Genomic DNA, 26,777 nt, shown 5'->3' with positions numbered 1-26,777 from the left:
CTCCTGGATAAAATCTTGCAGAGTGTTTTCCAACTTGGTTCCATTCTCCCCGTCATTTTCAGGTACACCAATCAGACGTAGGTTTGGTCGTTTCACGTAGTCCCAAATTTCTTGGAGGCTTTGTTCATTTCTTTTTATTCTTTTTTCTCTAGACTTCCCTTCTCGCTTCATTTCATTCATTTCATCTTCCATCAGCGATACCCTTTCTTGCAGTTGATCGCATCTGCTACTGAGGCTTCTGCAATCTTCACGTAGTTCTCGAAACTTGGCTTTCAGCTCCATCATCTCCTTTAAGCCCTTCTCTCCATTGGTTATTCTAGTTATCCATTCTTCTAATTTTTTTTCAAAGTTTTTAACTTCTTTGCTATTGTTTTGAATTTCCTCCCGTAGCTCAGAGTAGTTTGATCGTCTGACACCTTCTTCTCTCAACTCGTCAAAGTCATCCTCCATCCAGCTTTGTTCCGTTGCTGGTGAGGAACTGCATTCCTTTGGAGGAGGAGAGGTGCTCTGTTTTTTAGAATTTCCAGTTTTTTTGGTCTGTTTTTTCCCCATCTTTGTGGTTTTATCTCCTTTTTGTCTTTGATGATGGTGATGTACAGATGGGTTTTTGGTGTGGATGTCCTTTCTGTTTGTTAGTTTTCCTTCTACCAGACAGGACCCTCAGCTGCAGGTCTGTTGGAGTTTACTAGAGGTGCACTCCAGACCCTGTTTGGCTGGGTGTCAGCAGCGGTGGCTGCAGAACAGCGGATTTTCGTGAGAACACAAATTCAGCTGTCTGATAGTTCCTCTGAAAGTTTTGTCTCAGAGAAGTACCGGGTTGAATGAGGTGTCAGTCTGTCCCTACTGGGGGGGTGCCTCCCAGTTAGGCTGCTCAGGGTTGAGGGACCCACTTTAGGAGGCAGTCTGTCCATTCTCAGATCTCCAGCTGCGTGCTGGGAGAACTACTACTCTCTTCAAAGCTGTCAGTCCGACAGGGATATTTAAGTCTCTGGAATTTCCTGCTGACTTTTTGTTTGTCTGTGCCCTGCCCCCAGAGGTGGAGCCTACAGAGGCAGACAGGCCTCCTTGAGCTGTTGTGGGCTCCACCCAGTTCGAGCTTCCTGGCTGCTTTGTTTACCTCGCAAGCCTGGGCAATGGCGGGCGCCCCTCCCCCAGCCTCGCTGCTGCCTTGCAGCTTGATCTCAGACTGCTGTGCTAGCAATCAACGAGACTCCGTGGGCATAGGACCCTCTGAGCCAGGTGCGGGACACAATCTCCTAGTGTGCCGTTTTCCAGGCCCGTTGGGAAAGCGCAGTATGAGGGTGGGACTGACCCGATTATCCAGGTGCCGTCTGTTACCCCTTTGTTTGACTAGGAAAGCGAACTCCCTGACCCAATGGGCTGCCCGAGCGAGGCAGTGCCTCTCCCTGCTTCGGCTCGCGCACGGTGCGCTTCACCGACTGTCCTGCACCCTCTGTTTGGCACTCCCTAATGAGATGAAACCGGTACCTCAAGCAGAAATGCAGAAATCACCAGTCTTCTGTGTCGCTCGGGCTGGGAGCTGGAGACCGAATCTGTTCCTGTTCGGCCATCTCTTTTTCTTTTTTTGAGATGGAGTCTTGCTCTGTTGCCCAGCCTGGAGTGTAGCGGCGTGATCTCCGCTCACTGCAAGCTTCATGCCGTTCTCCTGACTCAGCCTCCCTAGTAGCTGGGACTACAGGTGGCCACCACCACGCCTGGCTAATTTTTTTGTATTTTTAGTAAAGACAGGGTTTCACCGTGTTAGCCAGGATGGTCTCGATCTCCTGACTTCGTGATCCACCCACCTCGGCCTCCCAAAGTGCTGGGATTATAGGCGTGAGCCACCGTGCCCGGCTATATACTACATTTTCTTTATCCACTCCTTGGTTGATGGGCACTTAGGTTGGTTCTGTATTTTTGCAATTTGTTAATTGCAGACAGCTGAGGTTTTAATGAAGATTATAGTGTTGAAGTAGGATATTTCTAATATTCTAGTCTTATGAGGACTTATAAAATTGGGTAGATTAGCCTCCCTCCCTCCCTCCCTCCCTCCCTCCCTTCCATCTTGCTTGCTTCTTTCTTTTCTTCCCTCTGTGGCCCAGGCTGGAGTACACTCGGCTCGCTGCAGACTCCCTGCGTCTGGCTCCCGTGATTCTCCTGCCCTGGCCTGCGGGCTGCCTGGGGTTGCCGGCGCCCGCCACCGCCCCTCCCTGTTTTTTCTCCTTTGGCTGGAGGCGTGGTTTCGCCATGTCAGCCAGGCTGGTCTCCAGCTCCTGACCTTGAGTGGTCTGCCCACCTCAGCCTCCTGAGGTGCTGGGACTGCAGACGGAGTCTCGCTCACTCGGTGCTCAGTGTTGCCCGGGCTGGAGTGCGGTGGCGTGGTCTTGGTTCGCTGCAGCCTCTGCCTCCCAGCCGCCTGCCTTGGCCTCCCAGGTTGCTGGGATTGCAGCCTCTGCCTGGCCGCCGCCCCGTCTGGGAGGTGGGGAGCGTCTCTGCCTGGCCGCCCATCCTCTGGGTTGTGAGGCGCTCCTCTGCCCGGCCGCCCCATCTGGGAGGTGAGGAGCGCCTCTGCCCAGCCGCCACCCCATCTAGGAAGTGAGGAACGTCTCTGCCTGGCCGCCCATCGTCTGGGATGTGAGGAGCGACTCTGCCCAGCCACCCCATCTGGGAAGAATTGAGGAGCGTCTCTGCCCGGCCGCCCCGTCTAGGAAGTGAGGAACATCTCTGCCTGGCCGCCCATCGTCTGGGATGTGAGGAGCGCCTCTGCCCGTCCGCCCCGCCTGGGAAGTGAGGAGCGCCTCTGCCTGGCCGCCCATCGTCTGGGATATGCGGAGCGCCACTGCCCGGCCGCCCATCTGCGATGTGAGGAGCGCCTCTGCCCAGCCGCCCCATCTGGGAAGAAGTGAGGAGCGCCTCTGCCAGGCCACCACCCCGTCTGGGAAGAAGTGAGGAGCACCTCTGCCGGCCGCCCCATCTGGGAAGGGAGGAGGGCCTCTGCCCGGCCGCCCATTGTCTGGGATGTGAGGAGCACCTCTGCCCGGCTGCCCATCGTCTGGGAAGAAGTGAGGAGCGCCTCTGCCCAGCCACCACCCCGTCTGGGAAGAAGTGAGGAGCGCCTCTGCCCGGCTGCCCATCGTCTGGGAAGAAGTGAGGAGCGCCTCTGCCCAGCCACCACCCCGTCTGGGAAGAAGTGAGGAGCGCCTCTGCCCGGCCGCCCCATCTGGGAAGGGAGGAGTGGCTCTGCCTGGCCGCCCATCATCTGGGATGTGAGGAGCGCCTCTGCCTGGCTGCTCATCGTCTGGGAAGTTAGGAGCACCTCTGCCCAGCCGCTCCGTCTGGGAAGAAGTGAGGAGCGCCTCTGCCCGGCTGCCCCGTCTGGGAAGGGAGGAGCGCCTCTGCCCGGCCGCCCATTGTCTGGGATGTGAGGAGCGCCTCTGCCCGGCCGCCCCATCTGGGAAGAAGTGAGGAGCGCCTCTGCCAGGCCACCACCCCGTCTGGGAAGAAGTGAGGAGTGCCTCTGCCCAGCCGCCCCATCTGGGAAGGGAGGAGGGCCTCTGCCCGGCCGCCCATTGTCTGGGATGTGAGGAGCACCTCTGCCCGGCTGCCCATCGTCTGGGAAGAAATGAGGAGCGCCTCTGCCCGGCCGCCCCATCTGGGAAGTGAGGAGCGCATCTGCCGGGCCGCCCCGTCTGGGAAGTGAGGAGTGCCTCTGCCCGGCCGCCCCATCTGGGAAGTGAGGAGCGCCTCTGCCCGGCGCCCATCTGCGATGTGAGGAGCCCTCTGCCCGGCCGCCCTGTCTGGGAAGAAATAGGAGTGCCTCTGCCCGGCTGCCCCGTCTGGGAAGTGAGGAGCGCCTCTGCCCGGCTGCCCCGTCTGGGATGTGAGGAGCCCTCTGCCCGGCCACCACCCCGTCTGGGAAGTGAGGAGCGCCTCTGCCCGGCCGCCCCGTCTGGGATGTGGGGAGTGCCTCTGCCCGGCCGCCCCGTCTGGGAAGTGAGGAGCGCCTCTGCCCGGCCGCCTCGTCTGGGAGGTCTACCACAGAGGCCAGAAGCAATGTGGGGGCTGGACGTGGTGGCTCACACCTGTAGTCCCGGTACTCTGGGAGGCTGAGGCGGGTTGATCACTTGAGGCTAGGAGTTCGAGACCAGCCTGGCCAACATGGCGAAACATATGAAAAATACAACAGACAAACCAACCAACCAACCCAGCGACAACGAAACAGGTCTACCCTGGAGTCATACTCTTAATTTTTTCTATTTTCCTCCCTTTCTGATCCTTTATCCCACTTTCTTTTTCTTCCTCTTCCTTCTCCTTTGTCAAATAGAGGACTGAGTTATTATCATTGATCCATACAAAGTCCCTCTCTCATTTATTTTAATTCCCACCCCCCATTTCTATTCCCCATCTTCCCATGTGCAAACTTCCTAATATGTTTGATATGCATCTTTTTGTTTGTATGTACTTTTAGAAAATGTTTGTTTTGTGTGCAAAAAAATATTTAAAAAAATAAATAAAATTGGGTAGATTATCAAATCCTCAAATTATGGCATATTCATTATGGCTTATATTTAAAATATTCCACCATCAAGACTGGGGAAAAAAGTTCATCAGAAACATACGCTGATATTTGGCTATATTGTTTGTTTTTGCATGCATTTATCCAATAAACATCTGATTTCTTGCAAAGTCCCTCAGATATTCTCCTCACATTAAAGATTCCACTTATTCTGTGATTTCTTTTATTCTATGAGACAAACATACAACAGAATTTCAGAAGAGCCAGCTGAAAATATTCCATGTGCATAAATTTATTTTAAATTTTATTGCATCACATTATACAAGCATTAATCATGGCTTCATATTGATGACTATTTAAATGTGAAAATTTATTCATGTCAGTACTTTTTGGCTATTTACAAGTAAGGAATTTCTATGTACTTTATATATCTCTGTATTTGTATGTACATATGCAGGAATACATGACTATACATATGTACACACAGAAATACATCTATGGCCATACACATAGCTATAGATATGTCATATATAATAATCTTTTCAGAAAGGTCTAAAATTAAAAAAAAGGAAAGAAAAAGTTGTAAACAGGGTCTTGTCTGTGTTGTTGGTGACATGGAATTAAGACCATATGATGACATTCTAGGAATGTGTGTCCATGTGTCTGAATACCCTTTTTAGCCCAGTGTCTGTAAAATTCACATGGGATAGAATGCAAAAAAGGTAGCAAACAGGCTGAAAAACAGGCCCAGTATACAAGTTCCCCTTGATTTTAAAAACTTGAGAATGTAACTGCCCATAATGTGCATGCTTGCTTGGTCAAGAATGGTCTATGGATAGATAGCAATTGTGCGCTGGACTGCAACGTGATTTCACAGCAGTGTGACTCCAACGCCAGTCCTCTACTGGATGCTGACCCTCCTGTGGCCACTGGTGTCTGCAACATGCACTGCGGTTGCATTTTTAGTCATTCACTTGAGTGTGCTTTTGCACAGCCAGGAGAAGTAAGCAGAATTCAGGTCCTTGGCCTGGAAAGGGACTATTTTCTGGAAAGAGAAAAGAAGGCATAAAGATCTTATGTATACACAATTGCTTTAAAACATGAGGTGCAATGGTTTGTACTTACCAGGCACCAAAGGCATTCAAAGAATTTGTAACCCCAAATGGAGTCAGGGATGGTATAAACATTTTTATGCTTGCTTTATGGGTGAACAGACTGAGTCAGAAGGGCAGTCTGAAGCAACATCACATCCTGCCAACTATTGGGGAAATAGAAACAGACAGGCAGATACTATGCTTTCAAGCAAAAATTAGAAATAGCCTTTTTGGGAAGAAAGCAGCCAGTAGCAGTGGGGCCAGAAGAAATTCTTCATCAGTTACTGGTCCTGCAGCCCAGGACAGCCCTGTTGCACCTTGGTCTCTGGCCGCTGAGGCTTTCAGGAAGAATTCTCTTTACTAATGTCTGCCTCCCACCCACCTAGAAAGAAGGGGCATGTTTCCCTGGGGATATTAAAGAAAACAGCCCGGCTGCAGGAAAAGAGAGAGGAAGCTTTGTTTCAGGGAACTCCTAGGCCAACTCATGAAGACCTTGACTGATAGGCCAGAGTCTGGAAAGAAGGCAGAGAAGTGTCACAGAAGGTATGTGGGAGGGGAAGATCAAGCAAAGTTTGCAATGATTGAAGTTAAAAAACAAGCTTCTTTTGGATTGGGAAGCTTCTAAGGAGTTTATTTTGATCCCTGTTCCTGCAACAATGGTAAGCTTTGCTTCAGGGAGTTTAAAGCTCCCACTCAACCTCGGACTGGCCTCAGACGCTGAGCACACCTCTCACCTACATGGTCACGGCCACTCGTTGTGGTGTGCTTTTCCATTCTTCTTCCTCTCCTTTCGTTCCTTCTGGAGACGTTCCAGTTCTGCTTCATACATCATCTCCTGAATCAAGTACTTCTCTCTTCTCATTCGATCCCTTAGGTCTTTTGGGAGGTCTGGGATCAGATATGAAATGAGGTGCTTTATACAAAACACGAGGTGCTAAAAACACAGAGGAGAATGTAACAGAGTCAGGTCTACTGTGCATCCTGAATGAGGTTAGAGAGTTGGCTGAAGAAGGATGTGGACCCTCTTGGATATGTGGAGAGTGGAAAGAGGCCAGGGGAGGTGTGTGTAATGCAAGATGATAGGACAGTTGAGGCCTGAACTGGTCTGATGGCACCACCTAAGGAATAGAAAGAGGAGTCCAGAAGGAAGGTGGGAAAAGAATGGTCAGATAATTAATTCAAAGGAGAGCCAGAAGAATGTATTCTGTGGAGTCAGAAACCCCAGGTTGAAGCTGGTAGCTTTCACTGCTTAAGGGCTGTCTGTCTACCTGAGAATGAATTATTTAACTTATCTGAGCCTCATTCCACTCATCTATAAAATGAGTATTGTGAGAATTATGAGAAAATGTTTAAAAATGCCTTGTAGACTGTCAAGTGCTTTATAAATCTTGGTTATAAGAATTATCAGTGGGCCTAGGGAAATGATCATTTCAGGAATAAGCTTTTTTCTTTTTGGTAAACAGTCACAAATTCTTTACTTGAAATACTAATAGCTGGAATTCCAGAATCACTGTCACTTCTGCTCATCTATATAATGGTGACCAATAAAGTACTAGATGACAATTTAAAGGCTATTACAATTCTAAAGTATTAGAGACTAAATCATGTTCAAATGATACTGCTAAGTATTCTTCGTTTTATTTAAAACTTGATAAATTTGGTGATGCATTGATGGCACAAAATTAAGCTTTTCTGCATAGTTCTCATATTTTCAAATAGTTAACAACAAAATATTAAAAGAAAATGGAAAATTCTATTTGAAAAGCCAAATAACTTAAGGCAACCTTTTAAAAAGTTTTCTTTTTTTTCTTTTTTTTTTTCATATTTTTTTTTTATTATACTTTAGGGTTTTAGGGTACATGTGCACAATGTGCAGGTTTGTTACATATGTATCCATGTGCCATGTTGATTTCCTGCACCCATTAACTCGTCATTTAGCATTAGGTGTATCTCCTAATGCTGTCCCTCCCCCCTCCCCCCATCCCACAACAGTCCCCAGAGTGTGATGTTCCCCTTCCTGTGTCCATGAGTTCTCATTGTTCAATTCCCACCTATGAGAGAGAACATGCGGTGTTTGGTTTTTTGTCCTTGCAATAGTTTACTGAGAATGATGTTTTCCAGTTTCATCCATGTCCCTACAAAGGACACGAACTCATCATTTTTTATGGCTGCATAGTATTCCAAAATTAATGTACAAAAATCACAAGCATTCTTGTACACCAATCACAGACAAACAGAGAGCCAAATCATGAGTGAACTCCCATTCACAATTGCTTCAAAGAGAATAAAATACCTAGGAATCCAACTTACAAGGGATGTGAAGGACCTCTTCAAGGAGAACTACAAACCACTGCTCAATGAAATAAAAGAGGATACAAACAAATGGAAGAACATTCCATGCTCATGGGTTGGAAGAATCAATATCGTGAAAATGGCCATACTGCCCAAGGTAATTTATAGATTCAATGCCATCCCCATCAAGCTACCAATGACTTTCTTCACAGAATTGGAAAAAACTACTTTAAAGTTCATATGGAACCAAAAAAGAGCCCGCATCGCCAAGTCAATCCTAAGCCAAAAGAACAAAGCTGGAGGCATCACGCTACCTGACTTCAAACTATACTACAAGGCTACAGTAACCAAAACAGCATGGTACTGGTACCACAACAGAGACATAGATCAATGGAACAGAACAGAGCCCTCAGAAATGATGCCGCATAGCTACAACTATCTGATCTTTGACAAACCTGACAAAAACAAGAAATGGGGAAAGGATTCCCTATTTAATAAATGGTGCTGGGAAAACTGGCTAGCCATATGTAGAAAGCTGCAACTGGATCCCTTCCTTACACCTTATACAAAAATTAATTCAAGATGGATTAAAGACTTAATGTTAGACCTAAAACCATTAAAATCCTACAAGAAAACCTAGGCAATACCATTCAGGACATAGGCATGGGCAAGGACTTCATGTCTAAAACACCAAAAGCAATGGCAACAAAAGCCAAAATTGACAAATGGGATCTAATTAAACTAAAGAGCTTCTGCACAGCAAAAGAAACTACCATCAGATGAACAGGCAACCTACAGAATGGGAGAAAATTTTTGCAACCTATTCATCTGACAAAGGGCTAATATCCAGAATCTACAATGAACTCAAACAAATTTACAAGAAAAAAACAAACAACCCCATCAAAAAGTGGGCAGAGGACATGAACAGACACTTCTCAAAAGAAGATATTTATGCAGCCAGAAAACACATGAAGAAATGCTCATCATCACTGGCCATCAGAGAAATGCAAATCAAAACCACAGTGAGATACCATCTCACACCAGTTAGAATGGCCATCATTAAAAAATCAGGAAACAACAGGTGCTGGAGAGGATGTGGAGAAATAGGAACACTTTTACACTGTTGGTGGGACTGTAAACTAGTTCAACCATTGTGGAAGTCAGTGTGGCGATTCCTCAGGGATCTCGAACTAGAAATACCATTTGACCCAGCCATCCCATTACTGGGTATATACCCAAAGGACTATAAATCATGCTGCTATAAAGACACATGCACACGTATGTTTATTGCGGCACTATTCACAATAGCAAAGAGTTGGAACCAACCCAAATGTCCAACAACGATAGACTGGATTAAGAAAATGTGGCACATAAAAAGTTTTGTCTGACAGATTTACAGCTGAATTCTACCAGAGGTACAATGAAGAGCTGATACCATTTCTATGGAAACTATTCCAAAAAATTAAAAAGGAGGGACTCCTCCTTAACTCATTTATGAGGCCAGTGTCATCCTGATACCAAAACCTGGCAGAAAGACAACAACAACAAAAAAACTTCAGGCCAGTATACCCGATGAACATTGATGCAAAAAGCCTCAATACAATACTGGCAAACCAAATCCAGCAGCACATCAAAAAGCTTATCTACCATGATTAAGTTGGCTTCATCCCTGGGATAAAAAGTTGGTTCAACATATGCAAATCAGTAAACATCACATAAGCCTAAGTAACTCATCACATAAGCAGAACTAAAGACAAAAACCACATGATTATCTCAATAGCTGCAGAAAAGGTCTTTGATACAATTCAACATCCCTTCATGTTAAAAACTCTCAATAAGCATTCCCCTTAAAAACCAGCACAAGACAAGGATGCTCTCTCTCACCACTCCTTTTCAATGCAGTATTGGAAGTTCTGGCCCAGGCAATCAGGCAAGAGAAATAAATAAAGGGTATTCAAATAGGAGGAGAGGAAGTCAAATTATCTTTTTTTTTTTTTGCAGATGACATGATCCTGTATCTAGAAAATCCCATCATCTTGGCCCAAAAGCTTCTTAAGCTGATAAGCAACTTCAGCAGAGTCTCAGGATACAAAATCAATGTGCAAAAATCATTAGTATTCCTAACCACTAACAACAGGCAAGCAGAGAGCCAAATCATGGATGAACTCCCATTCACAACTGCTATAAAAGAATAAAATACCTAGGAATACAGCTAACAAGAAAAGTGAATGACCTCTTCAAGAACTACAAACCACTGCTCAAGGAAATCAGAAAGGACACAAGCAGATGGAAAAATGTTCCATGCTCACAGATAGGAAGAATCAATATTGTGAAAATGGCCATCTGCCCAAAGTAACTTATAGATTCAATGCTATTCCCATTAAACTACCATTGACACTCTTTACAGAATTAGAAGAAACTCTTTTAAAATTCATGTGGAACCAAAAAAGAGTCCAAATAGCCAAGACAAGACTAAGCAAAAAGAATAAAGCTGGAAGCATTACACTGCCCAACTTCAAATTATACTAAAAGGCTACAGTAACCAAAACAGCAGGGTACTAGTACAAAAACAGACACATAGACCAATGGAACAGATTAGAGATCTCAGACATAAGACCACACATCTACAACCATCTGATCTTTGACAAACCTGACAAAAGCAAGCAATGGGGGAAAGGATTCCCTATTTAATAAATGGTTCTGGGAGAACTGGCTAGCTATGTGCAGAAAATCGAAACTGAACCCCTTCCTTACACCTTATATAAAAATTAACTCAAGATAGATTAAAGACTTAAATGTAAAGCCCCAAACTATAAAAATCCTAGAAGAAAATCTAGGCAATGCCATTCAGGATGTAGGCATGGGCAAAAATTTCATGATGAAAACACCAAAAGCAATTGCAACAAAAGAAAAAATTGACAAATGGGATCTAATTAAATGAAAGCACTTCTGCACAGCACAAAAAAACTATCATCAGAGCAAACAGCTAACCTACAGAATGGGAGAAAATTTTTGCAATCTATCCATCTAACAAAGGTCTGATATCCAGAGTCTACAAGGAACTTAAACACATCTACAAGAAAATACCAAGCAACCCCATTAAAAAGTGGGCAAAAACAGACACTCTTCAAAAGAAGACATCCATGTGGCCAACAAAGATATGAAAAAAAGCTCAACATCACTGATAATTAAATAAATGCAAATAAAAATCACAATGAGACACCATCTTATGCCAGTCAGTATGTTGATCATTTAAAAGTCCAGAAACCACAGACGCTGGCAAGGTTTCAGAGAAAAAGGAACACTTTTACACTGTTGGTGGGAGTATAAATTAGTTCAACCATTGTGGAAGACAGTGTGGCAATTCCTCAGTGATTTATAAGCAGAAATACCATTTTACCCAGCAATTCTATAACTTGTATGGCAAAGGACACAAACAGATACTTCTCAAAAGAAGATATACAAGCAGCCAACAATAATATGAAAAGATGCTCAGAATCTCTAAGGAGATTAGAGAAATGCAAATCAAAACCACAGTGAAATATCATCTCACACCAGTCAGTATGGCTCTTATTAGAAAGGAATATAAATCATTCTATTATAAACATACATGCATGCATATGTTCATTGCAGCACTATTCATGATAGCAAAGGCATAGAATCAACCCAAATGCCCATCAATGATAGGCTGGATAAAAAAATGTGGTACATATACACCATGGAATACTATGCAACCATAAAAAGGGATGAAATCATGTCCTTTGCAGGGACATGGACAGAACTGGAAGCTGTTATCCTCAGCAAACTAACAAAGGAACAGAAAACCAAATACCACATGTTCTCACTTATAAGTGGGAGCTGAAGGATGAGAACACATGGACACATGGTGGGAAACAACACACACAGGGGCCTTTTGGGGGTGGGTGGGGGGAAGGGAGAGCTTTAGAAAGAATAGCTAAGGGATGCTGAGCTTAATACCTGGGTGATGGGTTGATCTGTGCAGCAGATGACCGTGGCACATGTTTACCTATGTAACAAACCTGCATGTCCTGCACATGTACCCCGGAACTTAAAATAAAAAACACAAATAAAAAACCCCAACCAAACAACAAGAAGTTTTGTCTGAAAAATTTTAAGACAGTGGTGGGTTAAAAATATCTTCTTTAAAGAAAGAATGTGCCATTGGTAAGCTAATTTCCAGGGAAGAGCAGCTTAATATTTTCTTCTCTTGGTTCCCTGGAGTGAAGGAAAAAGCAGTGATAGAATAGTCTTGAAGAGGTCTAGGAAACTTTAGAACCAAGCCAAGAGGCAAACTTGGCTTTTATTAATCCAGCTTTAATATATGTGACAAGAGATGAAATTTCCATTTATGACTAGAGTCATAGAAATGCGAACTATTTTTACAGCAATTTTCTTAAACCCTGAAAGAAAATAGATAATATATTTTTATTGACATATAATATAGACAATTGCTAGACAGATTTTACTTTATAATTCCATTTTGAGTCTTAGCTAATAAATACTTACTTGGATGATCGAATATAAATAATTCTGTGATGATACACAACCAGAAGTACCACTTGTAATACCCAGTCCCATTGGAAAATGCTTATAATCATGTTGGGAAATCCTGATAACTATTTGAAAATCATAAATTAACTATATGAATCAGTATATTTCAATATGTGTGGTAATTATGGCAATAATTGGAGACATTTAGAAAGAGTGAATCTCCAACTTGACAAAAACAAGCAATGGGGAAAGGATTCCTTGTTCAATAAATGGTGCTGAGATAACTGGCTATCCATATGCAGAAGAATGAAACTGGACTTCTACCTATCATCATATACAAAATTTAACACAAGATGAATTAAAGACTTAAATGTAAGACCTCGACTATGAAAATGCTAGAAGAAAACCTAGGAAATACCCTTCTCAGTACTGGCCTGGGCAAAGAATTTATGGTGAAGTCCTGAAAAGCAATTGCAACAAAAACAAAAATTGCTAAGTCGAATCTAATTAAACTAAAGAGCTTCTGCACAGCAAGAGAAACTATCAAAGAAGTAAACAGACACCGTACAGAATGGGAGAAAATATTTGCAAACTATGCATCCAATAAAGGTCTAATATCCAGAATCTGTAAGGAACTTAAACAAATCAACATGTAAAAAACAAATAACGCCATTAAAAAGTGGTCAAAGGACACAAACAGATACTTCTCAAAAGAAGATATACAAACAGACAACAATAATATGAAAAAATGCTCAGAATCTCTAAAGAGATAAGAGAAATCAAATCAAAACCACAATGAGATACCATCTCACACCAGTCAGTACGGCTCTTATTAGAAAGTCAGGCCAAGTGCAGTGGCTCATGCTTGTAATCCCAGCACTTTGGGAGGCCAAGGTGGATGGATCATGAGGTCAGGTTAAGATCAGCCTGGCCAAGACAGTGAAACCCCGTCTCTACTAAAAATACAAAAGTTAGCCGGGCGTGGTAGCGGGTGCCTGTGATCCCATCTGCTCAGGAGGCTGAGGCAGAGAATTGCTTGAACCCGGGAGGTGGAGGTTGCAGTGAGCCGAGATTGTGCCACTGCACTCCAGCCTGGGCGACAGAGTGAGACTCAGTCTAAAAAAAAAAAAAAAAAAAAAAAAAAGTAAACAAATTAACAGATGCTGGTGAGGCTGCAGAGAAAAGGGGACACCTGCACGCTGTTGGTGGAAATATAAATTAGTCCAGCTACTGTGTAGTTTGGAGATTTCTCAAAGAACAAAGGGTTTAACTACCACTCAACCCAGCAATCCCATTTCTGGGTATATACTCAAAGGAAAATAAAGCATTCTACCAAAAAGATACATGTACTCATGTGTCAATCACAGGACTATTCACAATAGCAAAGACATGGAATCAACCTGGGTGCCCATCAGTGGTGGACCGGATAGAAAATGTGGTATGTATACATCATGGAATACTATGTGGCCATAAAAAAGAATGAAACCATGTCCTTTGCAGCAACATGGATGTAGTTGGAGGCCGTTATCTTAAGTGAACTAATGTAGAAACTGAACACTAAACACTGCATGTTCTTACTGTACATACTTAGAGTGGAAGCTAAACACTGGGTACACGTGGACATAAAGATGAGAACAACAGACACTGGGGACTACTAGAGAGGGGAGAGAGGGAGGGGACAAGGGCTGAATAACTACCTATTGAATACTATGCTCACTACCTGGGTGGTAGGTTCAGTCGCACCCCAAACCTCAACATTGTGCAATGTAATTTTGTAACAAACTTGCGCATGTACCCACTGTATCTAAAATAAAAGTTGAAAAAGAAAAAGAAAAAAGAATGAGTCTTACTGGGCTGATGTTTTCCAAATGTTTCCAAATTATGGTCCCAGAATGCCTATAGTCAGAATCATTACAGGGAGCTCATGAAAAACAAGTCACAGACATGATATGTCAGAATATCTGGGAGTGAGGATGGAAAAACTGCATTTTTGCTAAAGTTTAAGAACTATGGCCCCAGAAAATTACATTTAGGACCAACGAGTTCAGATTTGTCCATTAAAAACCAACTATGGACTTTCAAATATGTCTTGGAAAAATAAATACTTCAATTAAGAAAAAGAAAAGATCAAAAAGAGGTTACACAATATGACACTACTATTTCTGGAAGTATAGATAATCACATTCAAAATCCCCATCACTTATTTTTATTCATGACTCCTACTGACTTCATTATTTCAAAGGAAATAAAGAATTTGGCTGAGGAAACTTACCTCAAAGACAATGATAAAAGCTAATCGAGCAGCTAGGACATGCCAAAACTGCAGTGTGTAGCCATAGGGCACCAGTGAATGAGGTGGGTCACGGTAGTCCCGGTATCTATAAAGACACAGGAAAATGTTGCATTCAAATTATGATTTTTCTGATTCTCAAATCTCTTCCATTCTCATTATATAGTCCTCATTCAATAGGAGGGAAGTTTGGACAGTTTCTCTATACTAGATATCTGTTGTTTTGCTTGTCCAGCATTTTTCTTCTGATAAAATAATATCTCTTCTCCTCTGGGGAATCATCTGTGTGGGTTGACTAGGACTTCCCCCTCCACCTGCCTGATCTCAGCTCAAAAGATGAGCCAGAACTGATCAATGACATCATCAAGATGTCTGCTAGAACTATCACTTAGTGAATGATCACTAAGCCCACAGAAGGCAAAAGCCTGGGACTCCTGGTGGCCTTGTATGGAGAGAGAGAGCCTACTTGAGAAGGAAGTCAAGAAAGCAAAGCAGAGACAGCAGAGAGGCAGCATCCTGCTGACACTGCTTGAGGCCTGGGATCCGGCCATTACTGAAGCTCATATCACCCCTTGACTCTCCCAGTTAACTGAACATTTTTTTGTTGTTTAAGTCAGTTTACCCTGGATTTCTGCCACTTGCCACTAGAAAAGTCCTTCCTAATGTATCCTCCAGCTATCACTTTTGAGTCAGCATAAAATTCCACAAATGTTTGCTGAATACCTATTGGGTGCCAGACACCATTCAGAGAACTTTAATCCATGTGACTCCATTAAAGTAATACTTTAATAATACAACATGCTCTCATAAATCCACTATGAAGCCCAAGAACTAAAACTTTACCAGGAACTTACATCAATTGCTTCCCTTAACCTGAATTTCATTTTTATCTTTAACTTATATGTATATGCATTTGTCTGAATATTGTACTATTTAGTTTTTGAACTTTACAGAAAAGGTACTGTACTATATGTAGTTTGCTGGGGCTTGCTTTTTTTACTATTATGTTACTAAGATTCATTCACATTATTGCATGCGGTTTATTTTTATTGCTGTATAATAGACTCTACTGTGACTACATTATGGTTGTTTTATATAGTATATAAGTATACACTTACAGGCTGGTCATTCCTATATTTTCTTTTATGTTGAGACAGAATCTTCCTCTGTCACCCAGGCTGGAGTGCAGTGGTGCGATCTTGGCTCACTGCAATCTCTGCCTCCCAGACTCAAGTGATCCTCCCACCTCCCGAGTAGCTGGGACTACAGGTGTGCACAACAACGCCTGGCTAATTTTTTTGTATTTTTGGTAGAGACAGGGTTTTACCATGTTGCCCAGGCTGGTCTCAAACTCTTGACCTTAAGCTATCTACTCACCTCAGCCTCCCAAAGTGCTAGGATTACAGGGTGAGCCACTGCACCTGGCCTCTATATTTTCTTTCACTTTCCCTAACCATGGAAAGCTTTGAAAAAGAAAGCTCCATCAATGATAGACTGGATTAAGAAAATGTGGCACAGATACACCATGGAATACTATGCAGCCATAAAAAGGAGGATGAGTTCATGTCCTTTGTAGGGACATGGATGAAGCTGGAAACCATCATTCTCAGTAAACTATCGCAAGGACAAAAAACCAAACACCACATGTTCTCACTCATAGGTGGGAATTGAACCATGAGAACACTTGGACACAGGAAGGGGAACACCACACACCGAGGCCTGTCATGGGGTGGGGGGAGGGGGAGGGATAGCATTAGGAGATATACCTAATGTAAATGACGAGTTTATGGGTGCAGCACACCAACATGGCACATGTATACATATGTAACAAACCTGCACGCTGTGTACATGTACCCTAGAACTTAAAGTATTAAAAAAAAAAAAAGAAAGAAAGAAAAAGAAAGCTTCAGTCCACTCACTTCAGCAAATTCCCTTTGGGTAAAAGTTGGCTGCAATGCTCTGTGTACCACTTCCTTCTGCCTTAGAATACCAAATATTCTTCCCAGGTCATTAATGTATTTGAGAAGGTGTTTTTAAATTTTTCTCTACATGTTTATATATTTTCAGCCTGAGAGCTGATCCGGGTGCCTCACCTGCTATATGACTGAAAAACCTGAAAATATTATTTTACGTGATTTTAATTAGAAATTTAAAAATGTTTTCTTTGGGGGACTTTTAAGAAAAATGCTAAACAAAACAATCATAATTTAACTTAATGGTGCCAGCATTAACAACTCCATTCACATTAAAAATTTCTGGAATATATTTTTATGTTACTATGTGAGACAGGCAGGAAGAATTATGAGCCAGGAAGCAGAAGAGGAGAAAGACTATGTATTTTTATCTTATTTTCGAAAGATTACAAAGTTTTTAACTCCAAATAATGGTTGGCATTTTATTTTGAAGCATTTCATACTTAGGATCCTGTATACGTCTAACAATGCTTGCTAAATAATTTCATGTATGAAATGGTCTGGGCAAGCAAGTGGAAAATCTACTGAAGAAAGCATCAATTGTTGCTTAATTGCTTGCTTCTCCACCAGACCCCAACAGAGAGTGGCACTAGATTATATTCCAGCCAGTCTTTCTCCCCATCTTACTTGTTACTCCATGTGGGAAAGGAAATAAGCCATCTGATGAGATGTGACAGCCAATGAGACCTGGGAACTTGGCATGAGTGTTTAAAGGGGTGGAGGGTATGCTGTCACTGCACAGAAATGGGGAGCCCCTGGCTTCTCTCACCCTCACCCTCTGTAAGATGAGGGACTGAAGTGGATCATTACAAAAGTCCCTATGTCAAAGCATCTAGGACTCCATGGCTGTTCTTCCTTGTGGCTTTGATTACAGGGAGAACATAGAATGTCATGATGGGGAATCTCCAAAATTCTTTGTTTTGTTTTTGAGACAAGGCCTTGCTCCACAGTTTGAATGCAGTGGTGCTGTCATAGCTCACTGCAGCCTTGACTGCCTGGACTTAAGTGATTCTCCCACCTTGGCCTCCTCAAGTGCTGGGATTACAGGTGTGAGCCCACAAAATTCTTATAACATCAAAGTATTAAGAGAAAAAGGTGCCATCTGGACTCTTCAAGAGCTGTGCACAGGTAATCTCATTGAGCTTTTAGTGAATGGTTTTTATCATTTGTCAGATGAGATAATAGTGTCTAACTTAGAAGGCTGATGTGACGATTAAATGGAGTAACAGTTTCTGGCACAGAGCAGGTGCTCAACAAATTCTCCTTCATGTATGTTTGTATAGATACACATCAAGAGGCACAGTTTAATTAGTTTCCTTTTAAAGGGAGAGAAAGAGAGAGAATGAGCACATGTTGCAGAGGCTACTGTGGTGGAACCTGAAATGAACTGGGCCTCTTTCCACAGGCTTCTGAGTTGTTCAGCATTTAGAAATGTGATGTGATATACTCTGGGCAAGAGAGAGAAGCAGAACAAAGACAAGTGCCCTCAACAGCTGTCACTCAACCCGCCTGGGGATTGTCTGTCCCTGAGTCCCTGGAGCAGGGGTATAACCTTCACTACTATATTTTTAGTTTTTCCCTTTAAGCCAGCAGTTCTCAATTCTGACTGCACCTGGTTTCTGAGTTCCATCCCCTGACATTCTGTTTTAATTGGTTTGGGTTGTATCCCGGGCAAGAGAAGGTTTGAAAATTCTCCATGTGCTTTTAATGCATTGTTGAGATTGACAGTCACTGCTTTAAACACACACAGTCAGAAGGGGCCTTTGGAGTAAAACCTCCCCACGGTGGAGCCAGCCCAGCTCAGGCAGAGCCACACTGGGTGCCACACTCACCTGCAGTACTTAAGAGGAGTCCCTGAGAACTCACTGCCATCAGATTCAGGCTCAGATCGGTTCTCAAAGTCAGAAATACGAAATACAGACAAGCTGGCATTCACGTAGCCAACCATGCACCTATAAGAGGAGGCAAATTCTACCATTAGAACACTGATCACCTTCTCTGTGTCCAGTTCCCTGAAGACCCTGCTTCCCAGATGTCCCTGCAATTGTAAATGCCTTTAACTAGCCCTTCCTTGTCAACCAGAACTCAGGTTGGGATATGCTGGAAAGCCCTGGGCATGTTGAATCAGGAACAAGTTGCTTATTTTAGTTCTTGTCCTTTTTCTGCAGAATCATCATATAGAACATCTCTACCCCAATTAATGTTTCAGTAAAATAGGTAAAAAGCAGCATTACATGATGGGCATAACTTACATGTAAGTCAAGCTTCTTTTGTTGATGATACACATGAACACAGTTCCTCATTAATGGTTTTATATATATTTAAGGATATTCTCAACATGTTCCAAATATGATTGGTGTGCATATGACCCCCCCAACTCATATCCCATGCTACAGTCATGTTAGACTATATTCCCTGAAAGCTTCTGATGTTTTCATGCCTCTGCTTGTTATCTTTTCTGTTAGAATTCCCTACCTCTTCCTTTACAAGTGGAAATAGTATTTATCCTTCAGCGGCCAACTGAAACACCACTCCTTCTAGGAAGGCAACCTAATCGCTCCAGTCACAACATCTCACTCCTTTCTGTCTCTCTGTAGTGCCACTATACTTACTTAGTTCACCATTACCAGATCGTTTGTACTAGAGTTGGCAGCATATATGTATGTCCTCTCCTTTGGACTGCAATTTTTTGGGAGCAGAGCAGGTATCTTAGGTATTTGTGTATCCTATGACTTATGACAGTCTTGTGCAGTGTAGGAATTCCATAAATATTGAATCGATCTGATTGGAGGAAACTAAAGTATGAGATTCTATCGATCATTCTAGATTGAATGGGTAGATAAAATCAAGGATTTAATCATTCAGTCAATAATTCCATTCAAGAAAAAGCCCATTTTAAAAGTATGATAGCAAGCAGCACTCTTCGAAACATCTTTTCTACAAGTCTCTAAACAGTTTTACATATTGAACATTGTGGTGAACACATGCACTTACTGAAATAACAATGTTTGAAACTTTGGGTGAAATTAGCACTTAGATACATCCTGTATACATTTTTCTTTAAACGGTGTTTTACATACAAAAGCTTGGGTTTTGGGGTCAAATCTTAGTTCTGCTGGTTTCTAGTCGTGTAATATTGGCATGTTATATAACTTCTTACTTTTTTTTTTTTTTCTTTCTGAGACAGGGCCTTGCTCCGTTGCTCAGGCTGGAGTGCAGTGGTGTGATCATGGCTCACTGCAGCTTTGACCTCCCAGGCTCAAACGATCCTCCCACCTCAGACTCCTGAATAGCTGGGACTACAAGGCATGTGTCACCATACCCGATTTATATAACTTCTTAAAGTGACAGAAGTTCCCACCTCATAGGGTCTTTGAGGGGATTATATTAAACAATGAATCTATAGCATGTGATACATATCTTAGCCTATAAGTAAGATAAACGTGCGTGGTGATTATTCATTTCATTTATTTCTTGCATCTAGCAGGGGGTCAATAAATAATTACTGATTGAATGAATAAATCATGATCTTCAGATTTTCTTCATTAACAAGTCTGGCATGATTATTCCAAGCTGCTGAACACGAAACCAAAATGATGACATGAACACAGTTCTGAGAACACATGGGTTCTGTGTGTTATCATGCTCAAGACAAATCACTGGCTTTATCATGGCCTTAAAAAAAAATGAACCAAGCTGAAGGACCCCTTTGTCAAGTCACTCATGGGTGAAAACAAATGGTCAGGCGGTGTGTAACATGCCTTAATCCAACTGGCAGCAGGCCTCTCCTACTGAAAGGGTAATTCGGAATGATGTCTCCCTTACCTAGGAACTGTCTAGACCTGGACATGAAAATAAATTAGTGCCTTGAGGATGATTAGCTGTCACAGAGAGGGAGTAAGTTTTAGCAGAGTCTTTCTAGAGATCTGAGCTTTGGGAAGGGAAAGGTGTTCTGGGAACTCGTGAAAAAAAAAAAGGCCCAGCACTGAAATGGAATATTCATAACCCCTTCTGCACTCTTATCTCACAGACCAGCCCCGAGGCTTTATGAAGACTAATGCTACTGTCCATTGGTTGTTCTGCTCAAAAACTCCATTAAGAAAATTTGAATTTAAATAAAACACCTGTTTCATGGGCCTATGCATGTAATGACAGTCATAAATCCAAGTTGAAAATGTGTCTTTAGAGGGTGGTTACTCCTGAGTGCAAAGCATTAAATGTGTATCTAGTACAGGAACACACAGTTATCAGCTGTGTACGTCTTCCTTCCATATCATATCCCTAATGGGGGAAAAGATGGATGGATGGCTAGACGTTTCACTAATTCCTTTCACCTTTTGTAGACTGTTAGCTATTGTCAATATCAAATAGTGGAAGTTGTCATCAATTCAGGCAAGTGAGATTTATCACATTTTGCTGTATAAAGTTCAGCTAGTAGCATGCAAGTGTCAACTCACTGACCCATTGTTATAGCAGGAAGGTCACAGGTAGTAGAGAACCCATGTCTATCACTGGGTTTACTGGCAGGAATGCTATATACCCTCACTGTAACCCACCACCAGCTCTCAATGAGACAGAGGGAGATGAGGCTACACTGATGATTAGGGAGAATTGAGAAGTACCAAGAAAAAAGTAGCAGACGAAGGGTTTCCTGTGGATATAAAGTCAGTTTTCTTCAATGAATGGTAGATGGCCTCTGTAGGCACTTCCAAGAAAGATCTAGAAAATGTCTTCTACAGGGTAGTGCCATTTGGATTAGGATGCATATCTCTTCCATGTAACTTCTGAGAAGACCACATACTCATTTAAATGTGAGAATTCTACAGTAAAAGCCACTCACCACTTATTATTTTCAATCCTTTAATACATAAGAAAGGGATGAGCCAGCAATCACTGTACTACCCCAAAGGCTTATGACTTTCTATACCTTGACAATTCTGCTACTCTTATGAGTTCAATAATTCCTAAAGCATTTCTAAATTGGAAAAATAAAAAAAATCTGAAAAGTAATAGAGTGGCCAGTGAGGCAGAAAATAAAATTCATGAAGAAACATACATAAATTTAACTATTTGAAAAAAATGAAAAATGACTAGTGGATTAGAAAACAAAAGGCAGATCTATACCTTGAAAGTGGCAGAAGGCTCCTAAGTCAAAGAGAAAGGTTAAAAAAGAAAGAAAGAAAAGAAAAGCTCCGAAGAGCCCAGTAAAATTCATATAAGGAGGCTATGGATACACTTTAATCACTGCGGACATTGTCTTAAATCTAATAGGTTGTTAAAATTCTAAAGCTTTGATTCACTATCAATTGTGCATAAAAGTTCCCATTTTGTTTTTGCTTCCCCCTAAAACAAGGTAGATTTCACCGTATTTGAATTTGGGAAAGAAATGAAACACCAATGCGATGGAAACTCCAGGGGGTTTACTGTTAAGGGACAGCCCCAAGGGCTGTGAGGTGCGGGATGGAGAGTGAGTCGAGGCTCTACCTTCATGTGGGCTCCCAGAGTTACTCTGCCTTGTGATTCTGGACTTAACCTCTTTTAATCTCTTCCTGCTCCTCAAAGTGAAGATTATAATGCACATCCCACTCCCAGGGCTGTTTTGAGAATCAACTAAAAACATATGTGAAAGTGGTTTGAGTGAAGGTAAGCTTTTTCAGGCTAAGCCAAGCAGAGAATGTCAACGATAGCTGCAATTAGAAAGAAATGCCTGGACAAAATAATGTGTCTTTACATTTCTCTTAAAATGGGACGGTATGCTCACTAAAAGTTGCTAGAAAATTAGTGTGTCATGGCCACATGCTTATAGTAGTCAAGAACTTTATAGAAGCCTTTTCAAATAACTGGATTGTGAGCTTTATGACATTCCTTAATCATCCATGCCTTGGCCCATTTATGTAGGATTAATAATGAGATTGGACCCAGGCCAGGTTTGCATGAGTTCAGTTGATTTGATTTGGTGGCACTTAACTCCTTGGGGTTGATCAGCTGCAATGGCTGTAGAGGACGAATCAATCTGGCTCAGGCTAGTAAACCAGGGCTGCTTGTATAAGTAGACAGCAGCCCAGGTAGGGTGATTTCTGGGTTTATTAAGAAGACCCTGTGATCCCCAAACACACCTCACTCTGACCTATAGACATCAAAATCCCATAATAAGAGTTTAATTATTTTGGCTTTAGCCAAACAGGGATTTTTAAAGCATGTTAAGACTTCTTGCCCTTTTTCCAAGGTACAGGAATGAAAGCTAGGGGATGTGTTATAATTTTGACTCGTCTTTATCTGAGCATATATAGAGTACCCTGGCTTTGCAAACCATTGAGGCAATGCCATAGAATTGATCCTCCCAGGGAGTTTAGTCTACTCAACTTGCTTGGGGTAATATAGGCATTGGTCAGGTCAATACCCAGGAAAAAGTCATCTGCTTACTTGTTCCATGAATACTTATTGAGGACCTACTGGGTACTCAGTACCTAGTTCCATATTTCCTATGTAAGTTCTGCAGAGTCTACACATAATGACACAACGTAAATCAGATTGTAACTGTCCTTTTGCAAACTCATGATATAACTATATATACATCATATACTACTGTTTTGGTATACACATTAGCATATCATACATTTCTAAATTCATAGTGGGCAGAGGTCAGGGGTGGGGAAAATGATTAATTGCCACTCTTACATTGGATTCCATCTAAAACCTGTCTGACTTGTATGTCCTCCAACTCTTTGGTAGATGAGGACATGTTTTCTTTGGCTGACAGTATTATTATTATTTATAATAAATCATAATTCCACCTCCCCTATCACAGACCTCTCCTTCTCAGCATGTACTTCATATTCTCCAGTGCAAAGTCTTCTGTCTGAGTGTCCAACCTCAACAAATGGCTAGGAAATAGAAATTGTATAATGGTTTTATAGCAAACTTACTTTTGCCCAGCTTCTCCTTGGCCTGCACAAGGTCCATACTTATAAGCATACACCAAGCGAGGAATAAAGTCAGATGTTATCGCTATGACAAATGCATTTGTAATAACAGAGAGAATTCCAATGCCTTCAAGAATTCCATACCAAATTCCTATTCAAATAGAAGTGTTGTATTAGTTCCATACACAAAACAGAGGTAATAATTATGAAAAAATGGGAATTCATTTTTAAAAGTCCTTTTCATGGGTTCTTTCTTCATCTTTCCAAATACTGACAGTTGCAACCAGGAGGATGGATTTGTGCAAACAACTTGGCATTGAGGGAGTTTCTATGGGAGTGTCTATATGCTCATGACTTAATAGTCAGGATCAGACATGAGGCAGAGAATTCTGGTCAATGATAAGGCACCAAAATACCATCTTATAGGATCAACACACATAATATCAAGCCCCACCAGACTGGGAGCTCCTTAAGGGTATGGATAGGGTCCCTTCTGTTCATCTTTGTGGGCCCTGCCAATGACACACTGACCCCGGGTAGGTGCTCACAGAATGTGTGTTTGTTTCATGTGGGGGTTAAAAGACATCATTAGCAATAACATCCACATGCAATTCTCTTCCACACATATTGGCTGGGTGACTGCCTGCTGTGTGCTAAGCACTGAATGCAGAAATGAATAAAAGACAGTCTTTGATCTCAGGCAGCTCTGATGGGAGCTGCATCTGATTCAACTCAGCATCTCTAGTCAAAGACCAAAGTTCATCTCGCCATTAGAAAAACTGGATTACACTTCATGTAAATCAGGCAAACATTTAGGAAAGAACAAATCAAGGTTAAGCAAATGGAAGATCTATTTTAAAAAGGATGTAAGTGATAATAAATCTAAATTTTAGATTCTAGAATCTTAAGATAGAAATAATCAAATTGAGACTCTATTTAAGCACAAATTCTCTAGCACTGGAAATTATAAACTTCCAAATAGGCAGCTTTACTTCTTGTCTAATATTATTTAAAACTAATATAATTATTCTTTGCAAAAATTAGGTGAATTATCTTAAATGGAAAACATAATTAAAAATCTAAAGTTTGTGGCTTTTAAAATTTTATCCACCAGATGTTTAATATGTATTTTAAAAACATACCCAAATCCAACTTACCTATGTCTTTGGCCCTTGAAGCTAAAGGTCTCCTCCACTGTGTGACAAATTTGTAAGCATCAAGTCGAATTTCAATTATGTTATTCAGTAAGGCCAGAAGTGGTGCTAGGGGAAAAGCTGCCACAAAGATAGTTGTGAATCCGAACTGAAGAACTAGAAAATAAAAAAGGAAAAAGAACAGAGAGTATTGGTTTTCCATTTCTGTTTTCAAAGGGATCATAATCTGAATATGTTATTGTCTTAAGTCCCATGTTTCCCAATACAGACGCACAGGGGATATTTCTTCTAGAAAGACGGCCAGGAGACTGGAAAAAGAGGCACTTCCTGGGTCTAGAAGCAACAGAATCCTGGGAGCTATGAGCACACCTAGGATCCAGATCTTGTTTCCTAAATATCATTCTCTAACCAAAGGAATCAGTGTTCCTTGGAGGAAAGTTTGATTCCAGAGCTATGGTAGGGACAATACAAGAGAAGCATGGGACATCTTGTGATGGCAGAAAGGAAGGAAATGCTCAAAAAATGATGGGGACATGCCAATAGGACACAGAACAAACTTGGAGGCACCCCTAATGGCCAAATCTGGAACAATTTGTACGAAATAATATTAATAATGAAAGCATGGGATTATAACCCAAAGACTAGGTATCTAAGTCCAGACTGATGTAAATATATACTTACATAAATAAGTGATTAAATAAATAAATGGGAGATAAGGGGTGGCTCTTCATTATGATAGAATTCTAATTAATCAACATAGGAGGAATGATGAAAATTAAAAAATCACCATTAGTCAAGCATCACAGTAATAATTTTTGTAGGCAAGAAATATCAAAGAATGCTAAAATTAGTAGGGGGAAGTATATTGCAGAAACTAGGATATTTGTAGATTCTCAAAGTATCTCCTCACATAATTTTTACTAATTACAAAACAGAAACTTTTTAGCAGAGGAACCTGGAAAACATCTTTTTTGTTTGTTTTGTTTTTTGCTTTTTCTGAGACGGAGTCTAGCTCTGTCCTCCAGGCTGGAGTGTAGTGGCACGATCTCGGCTCAGTGCAAACTCCGCCTCCTGGGTTCAAGTGATTCTCCTGCCTCAGCCTCCTGAGTAGCTGGGATTACAGGCACCCACCATCACGACCAGCTAATTTTTGTATTTTTAGTAGAGACAGGGTTTCACTGTGTTGGCCAGGCTGGTATCAAACTCCTGACCTTGTGATCTGCCCGCCTTGGCCTCCCAATGCTGGGATTACAAGTGTGAGTCACTGTGCCCAGCCGAAAACATCATTTTAACTAAGTGATCAAAGTTAATATCACCGGTAACAAGACATAATGATGTTACACACCCCGATATGATGCACCAAGGAGGGTATAACATCACTTCTGTGGTATTCTTGCCAAAAATGAATAACCCCAACCCAATTATGCAAATGCTTGAAACAAACCTGAATTGAAGGAGCTTCTCCAAAACTACTGACAAATACTCTGCAAATATGTCAAGATCATGAAAAACAAAGACAGACTGAGGAATTGTCATTGATTAAAAGAAACTAAGGAGACAACATATCTAAATGCAATGTTGGATCTTGGAAGTATTGTGAACAAGAAAAAAGTTATTACTGGGAGAATGCAAAATTCAAATAATGTCTATAGATTTGACAATAGCATTGTATTCTTAACTTTTCTTGTTTTAATAAATATGTAAGATGTTAACATTAGCAAAAGTAAGGTATAGAAACTACTCTTTTTGCAACTTTCAAAATAAAAATTTTTTTAAAAGGAGGTGGTTTCTGACGCAAAACAACCAGTCATCATAATGGAAAATAAAAAAATAAAATTTACTGGGCATCATGGACAAAAAGCATTTGGCTGTTTGAATGACTATGTATATATACATATATGACTGTAAAAATAATAAAAAATATATTTACAAACTTTATTTTAGAAAGTAACAACAACAAAACAATGACTACACATATATAGCAATTTCTATGTAAAAACAGGCATTGTTCTAATTACTTCAT

At 41.7% G+C, this 26,777-nt stretch overlaps 1 protein-coding gene across 3 annotated transcripts in view; it reads right to left on the bottom strand.

The window, feature by feature from the left end:
- Positions 1-4,780: 4,780 nt before the first annotated feature.
- ANO4 (anoctamin 4) overlaps positions 4,781-26,777 on the bottom strand; it is a 345,709-nt gene continuing 323,712 nt past the window's right edge. For 2 of the 3 annotated variants that reach the window (XM_003269908.3, XM_003269909.2), the window contains 6 exons: positions 24,758-24,910; positions 23,604-23,751; positions 18,510-18,629; positions 14,687-14,792; positions 6,349-6,544; positions 4,781-5,561 (listed from right to left, as the gene is read on the bottom strand). In XM_003269908.3, coding sequence (XP_003269956.2) covers positions 6,353-6,544; positions 14,687-14,792; positions 18,510-18,629; positions 23,604-23,751; positions 24,758-24,910 — 719 coding nt within the window. In that variant the 3' untranslated portion in view covers positions 4,781-5,561; positions 6,349-6,352. Of the gene's footprint in view, positions 5,562-6,344; positions 6,545-14,686; positions 14,793-18,509; positions 18,630-23,603; positions 23,752-24,757; positions 24,911-26,777 lie in introns of all 3 variants that reach the window. The other variant, XM_030821265.1, reaches the window with a different exon arrangement.

The sequence above is a fragment of the Nomascus leucogenys genome, chromosome 10 (assembly GCF_006542625.1).
Source record: "Nomascus leucogenys isolate Asia chromosome 10, Asia_NLE_v1, whole genome shotgun sequence".
NCBI lineage: Eukaryota > Metazoa > Chordata > Mammalia > Primates > Hylobatidae > Nomascus > Nomascus leucogenys.
This window is presented reverse-complemented; position numbering and strand designations above follow the sequence as displayed.